Source organism: Maylandia zebra, linkage group LG22, assembly GCF_041146795.1.
Source record: "Maylandia zebra isolate NMK-2024a linkage group LG22, Mzebra_GT3a, whole genome shotgun sequence".
NCBI lineage: Eukaryota > Metazoa > Chordata > Actinopteri > Cichliformes > Cichlidae > Maylandia > Maylandia zebra.
In genome coordinates, this window is record NC_135187.1 from 8,259,466 (window position 1) to 8,268,764 (window position 9,299).

The following is a 9,299-nucleotide window of genomic DNA, read 5'->3' on the forward strand; positions in this document are numbered from 1 at the left end:
TCGTTTTTGGCCGACATATTTAGGCTTAAAATTCTGTTTGGATGGATTTTAAACGCTTTTAATAACCTCAACAGAACTTTACACTTGAATCATAGTTATTAAAGAGAGGCATCAAATCACTCCCTGTCTTCACCACCCACAACACTGGATGCATTTATTGCAAACAATGCATTTTGACTCAGAATTAACAGCATTATGACTGCTACTGTGTATTTAGTGCCTTTTTTCATTCACAGATGTCGTTATAAGCAGAAGGTCTGCAGAAGAGACTGTGCTGCTAGATTACCGATGGACTCTTAGGGAAGTTAAACCCTTTTAACCCTTTTGTAAATACCAGACATCATAAAGTGATGAATCCCGAGTCTGCAGTCACATTTACAGTGCTGGTGTTTAATATAAAACAAATCTTGTTCAACACCTACTCTTTCATCCACTGTCGAAGACGCTGCAGTCTCCATTTCTGAGGTTTGTGGTTCTTTGTTTTGATCCTGTAAATAAAAAGAAGACAGCAAAGTCAAAAAGAAAACTTCCTGTATATATTCTCTAGGGGTGCAACGATATTCGTATCGATATTGAACCGTTCGATACAGTGCTTTCGGTTCGGTACGCATATGTATCGAACAATACAACATTTGTAATTTATTTTATCAACTTTCCTTCTGACGATGCTGTCTGTGTTGAGCGCTCAGTGAATCTGCGTTCGACTACTCCGCCTAGGCTGCACTGTCGAGCGCAGATCCACTGAGCGCTCAACACAGACAGCATAGTCAGAAGGAAGAGCGCAGGGCAAGCTAGCGAGACAGAAGTTAAGCTCTCCTTGCAACAGGCAAATTGAACCTCATTCAGATCTGGCGTTTGGAATTATTTTGGTTTTAGTGTGTTAGCGCAGTTAGCTCGTTAACGTGTTGGCCGTCTAGCCCCATGCACGGGGCGATCGGTGGTAGCTCGTTAACGGAGATTTGCCGTGTTGTGGCGTTAAGGTCATTTCAACGAGATTAACGCTGACAGCACTAGTGGGAACACGACGAATATGACTGCACATTTACGCCGACATCATCCTAGTGCAAAGACAAGTGGAAGCAGAAAAAAAACAAGCAAGCATGCTACCAACTTTAGCCGAGTCATTTAGACAGCTGTTAGCACATGATTCTCCTTATATATGTTTAATATGCTGCTGAGAATATAGCCCAGAAGAAGCGGATAGTATAGCTTTTATTTTGGAAAGAGACATTTCTCTGTAATAAACTCTCTTTTCCAAAGATGAGTGATTCCTCAATCAGATGCAGGGCTCGCAATATCGCTAGCCCGACGTCCCGGGGCTAGCGATTTTTTTTCAGTCGGGCTACCAAAATCTATCTCTGCCCTGCCCGTAGGAAGGAAAAATATATGTCAATGCTTTTGCATTCTTTCAGAAATGTAGCTGGGTAATTATGTCATTGGCATCGGTGAGCCACTGTCAATATGTGACATATTGAAATCGCGTTTGAATTTGCGCTTGTTTTTTTTGCTTTCAATTTGCAATCGTGCGAACTGTGTATAGAGAGCGACAGCACTGATCTGTGAGTGATGATAATTTGTGCACCAATTCCTCTGACATCGTCTTATTAATTGTTAGCTTACTATGCAAACATGACAAGTGAAATCTCCCGCAGCAAGCTTAAACATGTGAGAGGTTGATCGCGCAGAGAATCGCTGAGCTTATGTGAGTGCGTGTGTAAAAGCAGCAGGAGAAGTTATGACAAATCAGACTATAAGGCAAAAAGAAAGTGCAGCTTTATGGTTTCATGGACAAAAGAATTTCTTTGGCTGCAATATGATGAGCTAAATAACCAGGGCTGCACATAAGTGGTCCGCAGGTGTGCATTCGCTGTCAAAATAAAAAACACGCACAAGGGTTAGGGTTAAATTTAAAAACTGTACTTTTGAGTTAAAATATATATTTATAATTTTAATAAATGACAAATTAAAAAGGCATGAACATTTTTTTGTATCGAAAAAATATCGAACCGTGACACCAAAGTATCGAACCGAACCGAACCGTGAATTTTGTGTATCGTTGCACCCCTAATATTCTCATATACTGTTATGAACAGAGGTTAGAAATTTACACACAGAGACAAAGAACAAAGAAGTCCATCCAACATCATACCAAACCAAATAAACCTACTGCTGATCGCCAAGCGTAAGAGGACTGCCCATAGTTGTAAGTTATCTCCTCGCCTGGAGATATTTTCTTCAGAGCAAACAGGCACAGATGTGGTTTCCCCTCATGAGCAATTTTCTTCATTTTGCAGTTGGGGCTTACGTGATCATCATTCACGAGTCGTCCGAGAGTCCCATCCTCTGCAGAAGCATCAATGCTGCAGGGCAAATGCTCACAATGAACCTTCAACCACTGTTAAAATTATGCATTTTATCACAGTGACTCGGACTGATGGTGGTGACGGACAGTCAGTGTCTGCACGTTCAAGCTATCTTTATAAGTAGGTTGAGTAAAGTAATGTTAAAGAAAAGCATGTTTCATGCACATAATGAAGATTTTTTTTAAAAACCTGGATCTGACTTGATATCAACCTTTCTCAGGATACACGAGGGCTTTCTATTAAACATGAGCTTTTAGACATTTTAAAACAAGAACCCTCCTTATATTGCTGAAAACTCACCACCAGCTTGTTCCGTTCCAGGAAAACTGAAACAAGAAATTGTTGAGGGTGTCTACACATTTCTCTGGACGGGTTTCTCCACAGGTTGAGACGTTCCCCCGATACTCAACAACAAAGTTGGATGGCTCAATGGCTTTACTGGTGAACACACCTCTCCCTACAAATATGCAAAAAAAAAAAAAAAAAAAAAAGTTTGATTCAGTTACTAATTTGTAGTCATAAGACCAATCCATGGCAACAACTAGACCAATAGTAATCAAATAGTATTTACGAAAAGAAAAGTGTAGCAATAAAGTTTCCTGATGTATTCACCGTTTACATGATCTATTATAAGATTACCTTTCAGTGTCTCATATCAACAATCAACAGGGGCTGAGACTAACAGCCAGTTTACAAAAACAACCATAACAGGGCGGTTATAAGGGATTCATGACCAACCTTTAGTGGAATTAATAAACATTTCCTTCAGGAAGGATTTGTCCTTGCAAGCCTTTATGTGCTGCATGGCATCCTGCTCAGGAGTTAGCTGTCCGCCTTGCTGATCCACATCATCTGAAGAGTCCAAAAATATTATTGAAATACAAAAATCATTAACACAATTTTCACATAAACTATTTTTGATGTAAAGATGAAGATGTGTTATCATCTGTTTCAAACAAATAACAGCATGCTGCAGTTTCTCTCACCTTTTTTAGTTTATTCACCATTCATGTTGTGGAACGAAGCAAACTATGTGCACGCCCTGGATACAGAGGGTGAGTACGTCCTCACCTTTGGTCATGTTTTAAAATTTTGTTTGGGTAGATCTTAAAGGATTTTAATGAGCTCCCTGAGAGTGATGAATATTGTAGTCAGTCATTATTGAATGTAAGTAGACAACACTGTCTAGTTCTTTTTAAAAATCCTTCATAACTTCAATAACATTTTAAGGTTGTTTTCTCTGTGTAAGTACTGTTCATGACAGCTAACCCAATATAGTGGAAAACTTAAAAGTTGTAGCTTAAAAATACAAATATCCTCTGATTATAGCCTTGTAGGGGCAACTTAGGCCTGCAGGCCCCGAGAGAACAGGAAACAGTTTAGAAAAACAATATTTTGATTTTCTAGTTGCATTAATAAACACATCTGGACAAAATTTAAAGTGGTATTAAAAAGGTTACTGGAATATGGCATCCCTTCATTTTGTCCTCATGAACATTTGTGTGAAACCTGATCATGTTTAGCGAATGAATTCTTTGACCCTCCCATCCAAAATCTTCAGCTTATTTTTGAGTCCTTAGAGTGTTGAAGTTGGAGATTTTGAGATTCATTGTGTTCACAAGAATAGTACAGACATTTGAGGAGTCCAAAAGAATAATCACTCCAGGTTAATAGGTGCAGAAAGGCTCATCTTTGCAACATACCGCTCTGCTGAGGTAGAAAATCTGACTCTTCACGGTCCACCACAGAGCTGCCCTGCTCCATATCTGGCTCCAATTCATCTTGAATGATCAAAACAGACTGCATTTATTCACAACTCCTTAAAAGACAATCTAATGACCACTGGCAGGCTAATGTGTGTTTATGTCTGCATAATACTGGACACAAACCTTCAATCTCAATCTCATCCAGAGAGGTTCCTTTGAATCTTTCAAGAGAGCCTTTTTCCATTGCCAGAAGCAGTTTAGCAATTTTTGCGAGTTCAACAGCCGCTTCGGGCAGCCGATAATAATCCCTGTCCATCCGGATGTCATGACCCAGCAGTTTAGCAAGGTGAGGTAGCTCGTCATTCTCCAAGTTAAGAATCTGAAAAATTCTTGCAATGTGCTTGTGAAAATGCACGGACGTGAGGTGCTCTGGGTTCTTTGCAGAGCACATTCTTGTGTAGACCTGAACACAGTGGCCTCCGTGGTAGAGGCTTGTGGATGAACCGTCTGGCTTTGCAAACAAGAAAGGATTGTCTTCGTGTACTCCGCACGCTGGTCTCTTGCTCATAAGCAACGTTAATGCGCTGACGAGCTGAGACGTCAACAAAACAGCAACGTTCTGCCCAGTCTTGCCTGCAATATTAATCCTGATAAAGTGCTTGGACAACACCTGGGTAGTCTCGTCCCGCTCCTGGAATGACTTAAGGGTAATTTTTGAAACCTCGGGTGCGCATTTGTTTAAGACTGACACCTGTGCAAGTATGACTCTGCAAAGTGCATTATACATCTGAGGGGTTTCATACTTCTTCATGCACTCAATGGCAGAAGCAGAAGTCTTTTCCAGGTGCGTGTAGAACGTCTGTATGTCACGCGTGAACGGTATCGTAGAGGGGCTGTGTACTTTGTGTTCACTTGATGAAGGTGCATCTTTGTGAGGGCCAGTTTCCTTCCACTCCTTCGCACACAGCATCATGAATGTGTTAGCATCTCTCACGGCCCGCTTACTGCTGTCGCTCTGTGCGACAACAAATTCTCCCAGTTTTTTCAGAGACTTTACAAAAAACAAGGCAAGGCTCGGTTTGCTGTACTTCTGCTTTTTTTCATCAAAACCAGAGAGGTTTCTGACAGCAGCAACAACTTTGTAGAAGCTTCTGGGTTTAAGTGCTGCTTCAAAACTCACTATTCCCTTATCATGGAGCTCTATTAAGAGCCTTCCTATTTTTCTCAACTTCTGTCTGACGCGCTCTTGGTTTGTCGGATCATTTCCACTGTTCTCAATAAGACTCTGGGCCATCTTCATGAAAAGGTAGTCATGTTGAATTAAAAATACAATTTCATCTTGTTTCATCGGTGAAAGTATCTCCCAAACTTCAGACGGAAACTTTTCAGAGAACTCCGACTCGGTGACATCCCCCAAGATGCTCGTCTCGCCATGTGTTGCAGCATTTATTGTTTGCTTAGCACACTTTGCTACATGCCTATATAGGTCTTTGCTATGAAGCATTACTTTACAATAAATGCAGTGCACAAAATTTTCAGCAGTCATTACATAGCGGGATGATCGTCTTCCCACTTTTAGCGGTCCTGTGTTACTCCTCAGAACCTCTTGATTATGTTTGTAGTTTCCTCTTTTTCGTAATTTGGCCAGCAGACTTTTACGTTCTGCTGAGTTTTTGGGTAAAGCAAAGATTTCAGCGATTTCAGGGTCTTCATCGATGTGCCTTGAAAGATGCCGAGCAATTTTGTGATAACCTTTCCCGCAAACATAACAGTAATTTTTCTTTGTGAAAGATGTTCCTCCGCCTTTTAGTCCAGCCTTACTGGATCTGTCTCCTTTGTATCTGTCTTCTTTGTACGTCTTGTCTTTGTCCGAGTCATGATCATCAGAACTCGAAGTGTCATCCTCCTGAATTGATGACACTCTCCTGAAGTTTTTCGTCATTTCTTGAGAATCTGACTCAGAATGTGGCGAACTGTCCCTGGATGACCTTCCAAGATCAACAGAGTGGTCACTGTCATGACTTGGACCTGGTAGTTCGCTGTCATCATCCGAGTCTTTAAACTGAAAATACAAATTAAGAGCATGTTGACAGACTACATTTGGTTCACTAACAGATACTTTATATGTTTTTATATGCATTTAGCAAACACATAGCTTCAAGGTACTGTGCAAAACCAGAGAGACAGACCACTACACACCTTCCAGACAAACAACCTTCAGCAAATGTAGAATTTAGAAATATACCTAAAAAGCATGGACTATAAAATCTTGCACAGGTAAAATATGCAAACTCCGAACACAACGGCCCCCGAGAGACCATAGGGTTCGAACCAGGAACCTTTTGTACTTCTGTACTCCAAAACAAAATTGCTGCTTGTTTACGTACTCTTCTTTTCTTGGGTGTTGATGAAATTTGATACATTTTTTTGTCTGAAGTACTTGGTCCATCCCGTGACTCCTGTAAATGTGAAATAAGACAAAAAAACTGAATATAAACATTAATATTTGGAAATGATTACATACCAAACTGTAAATTTGGACATATTTGTGTACTGGTTTGATTGAGTTTTTACTGTTACAAAACATTTTTTTTATTTGTCTTAAAAAGAATTCAAAAACTTTGCACATCTGCCACATCCCAGAAAACAAAGCACACCAGGCTAAAGAAAGGCATCAATCTCAGACTGGTAGAAGGATCCGAACCAAAGTCAGATCACAATCTCATCATAAAAGAGCCACTCTGGGGTTCTCATTCTGACCACATTTGGACTACTCGTTGGTACTAGCCAGACTGAGAACGCCTCCTGTAAAACACTATTAGTTCTAGAGTAAGTGTAACGCTATTTTACACTTATAGATGTCAGGTTCTTCTGAATGAGCACAGAGAACTGTTCTGGTGTGTTCAGAGGGAGTGAGTGGAATATATAAAAATCATAAGAAAGGCTTCTTTAATAATATAAACATACCTTGGGACGCCACGAGTAATAGGAGCTGCCGTAGTTGTAAGTTATCTCTTTGCCTTGAGGTATTTCTTCCACTGCAAAGAGGCACAAGTGTGGCTTCCCCTCATAAACGATCTTCTTCATTTCACAGTTTGGACTTATGTGATCATCATTCACAAGCCTTCCAAGGGTCTTGTCGTTTTTGGAAGCATCAACGCTGCACATACAAAAGTGTCCCCTTAATAAAAGGAAGCTGTAAATAAACAGTCCAAAACACTTTAAAAATGCAAAACAAACACCTTACCACCACTGTTCTCCATTCCATGTAAACTCATATAAGAAACCATTCAAAGTATCACCGCTTCTCTTCTTAGGCCTCCCTTCTTTGCGAAGAAAGATCTTCCCACGATACTCGACAACAAAGGCAGATGCTTTAATGGTTTTGTTTGTAAAGACACCCTTTCCTAAAAATTTTATTAAGAACATAAAAATTAGGTTCAACAATTTCCCTATAAACTGTTTACACTGGAACTGCCATGACTTTGGCAATAAATATAGCACTCTGTGCATTCAAATAAGACATCATCCTTTTAAATACATCCAGCAAAAGTAGAATTAAGTCTTTTCAGACCAACTGTGGCTGTGATTAGTCCACAACTTCCCAGACATATTTTATAAAGGAATATTCACATTTTTACTTCATCATATACAAAAATAAATTGTGTTTAAGTATGTCTAATTTTACTTCTGAAGACCAGAAATACACTGCTTGAAAGTCTAAGCCCCCCTACAGTTTAATGGGACCACCATATTCATTCACTGGAGCTACCAAGGTTGCATAATTTTCCTTTAATTTGTCACCCATTCGTGTTCCACTATAAAAGTCTTATATATACACCACATACCTTTAAAGGAGTCTATGAACCTTTCTTCTAGGAAGGGTTTGTCTCTGCAAGCCACAATGTGCACCAGGGCATCTTGCTCTGGATTCACTCGCTTGTGTCGGTTTTCCATGACAGCTGGAAAAATCTGCTGAGCACAACAATTATGGCAATGTAAATATTGCAGCAGACAGTTTATTTATATTCAAGGTTTGAGGCTTGAGGTGTGTTTTCAGTGTGCGAATGCAAGTCAAAACACATCTGGGGTGCTTAAAAATAATGTTATGCCCCACCCACTACTAAAGGAAGTCCAGGACTGCTCTTACTGATAATTGACTAACATAGGAGGGTTGTCAACAAGTCAGTTCACCTTGACGTTCCAGGCTATAAAAGCTGGCCCAGATGAATTGCTTAGTCTCTTTCTCCTCAAGTACACCTGTATGAATCCAGGTTGCATAAGTATCGTAGATTGTATACTTTCAGTACACTCATCCCTTTTATGTACTTGCATACAATATGTTCAACACGCTGCCAACCTTATTCAGAACAACTGTAACTTTTTAGTTGCAATAAATGTGTGTGTGTTTGGTAGAAAAAAAAATTCAAGAAGCTCATATTTCTAACATTTGTTCACTCAAATGTAAATAGCCCACAAAATTGGGAAAATAAGTTAAACTATCTCATTTTATTTATAAAGTAAAAACTGATACTGATACTACTTTGAACTAATGAATGCACTAAGTACTAAATGTAATTACTTATAATAATAAGTATTTCCACTTGATTTGCAGTGAAGCAGGATGAACAAACTGGCACTAGAGTAGATTTTCCACAGACCTCAAACTTGTACTAAAGTACTTAAGCGGCTCTGCATGTAGAAGTTTGTTCCACTTTCCTCTGTAACTTCTTGGATAAATTTGTCTGTTCTGCTCAGTTGTACCAGGCACTATACAACTGAGCAGAAAACCCATGCATCTGGACAGCTGCAGCTGTATCTGGCTAATGTTTACATTCAGTTAGTTGTACACATACATGCTTTGCTAGTATCCTTGCATTAGCCAGCAGGTGAGAAACAAACCAGCAGTGGTTTCTGAGCTGTTTACCCATTGTTTTAGACCTAGCTAAATGTATTTCAAGAACTACTTCGGTTTCACACCAAACAACAGTTACCTCCGCTTTAGTGTCCACAAGAAAAAACAAGAAGAGCTCCAGGTGTAGCTAGCATAGAAGTAGCCATCTTTCTTGTATGGGTAATGAGAGACCACGTGACGATAAAGGGGCACGATCTGGGAGGAGCGGCGGTATCTCTGACCAATCACTGGCGGTAACGTCAACGATTGACTGCAGCGGCAGCGAATCCGCGGTCGCGATCGTCTCAGCCACTAGGAGCAGCGGAGAACCGTGAA

General features: G+C 40.0%; 1 protein-coding gene across 4 annotated transcripts in view; it reads right to left on the reverse strand.

The window, feature by feature from the left end:
- The window catches only part of LOC101485715 (uncharacterized), a 30,575-nt gene extending 21,433 nt beyond the window's left edge, over positions 1–9,142 (reverse strand). For 3 of the 4 annotated variants that reach the window (XM_076878948.1, XM_076878949.1, XM_024799937.2), the window contains exons 1-11: positions 9,064–9,142; positions 7,918–8,044; positions 7,317–7,476; positions 7,037–7,229; positions 6,457–6,528; positions 4,253–6,131; positions 4,067–4,144; positions 3,102–3,215; positions 2,664–2,820; positions 2,168–2,360; positions 423–488 (exon numbers count right to left, since the gene is read on the reverse strand). In XM_076878948.1, the coding sequence (XP_076735063.1) occupies positions 423–488; positions 2,168–2,360; positions 2,664–2,820; positions 3,102–3,215; positions 4,067–4,144; positions 4,253–6,131; positions 6,457–6,528; positions 7,037–7,229; positions 7,317–7,476; positions 7,918–8,026 (3,021 nt within the window). In that variant the 5' untranslated portion in view covers positions 8,027–8,044; positions 9,064–9,142. The remainder of the gene's footprint in view (positions 1–422; positions 489–2,167; positions 2,361–2,663; positions 2,821–3,101; positions 3,216–4,066; positions 4,145–4,252; positions 6,132–6,456; positions 6,529–7,036; positions 7,230–7,316; positions 7,477–7,917; positions 8,045–9,063) is intronic. The other variant, XM_076878947.1, reaches the window with a different exon arrangement.
- Between the last annotated feature and the right edge of the window lie 157 nt (positions 9,143–9,299).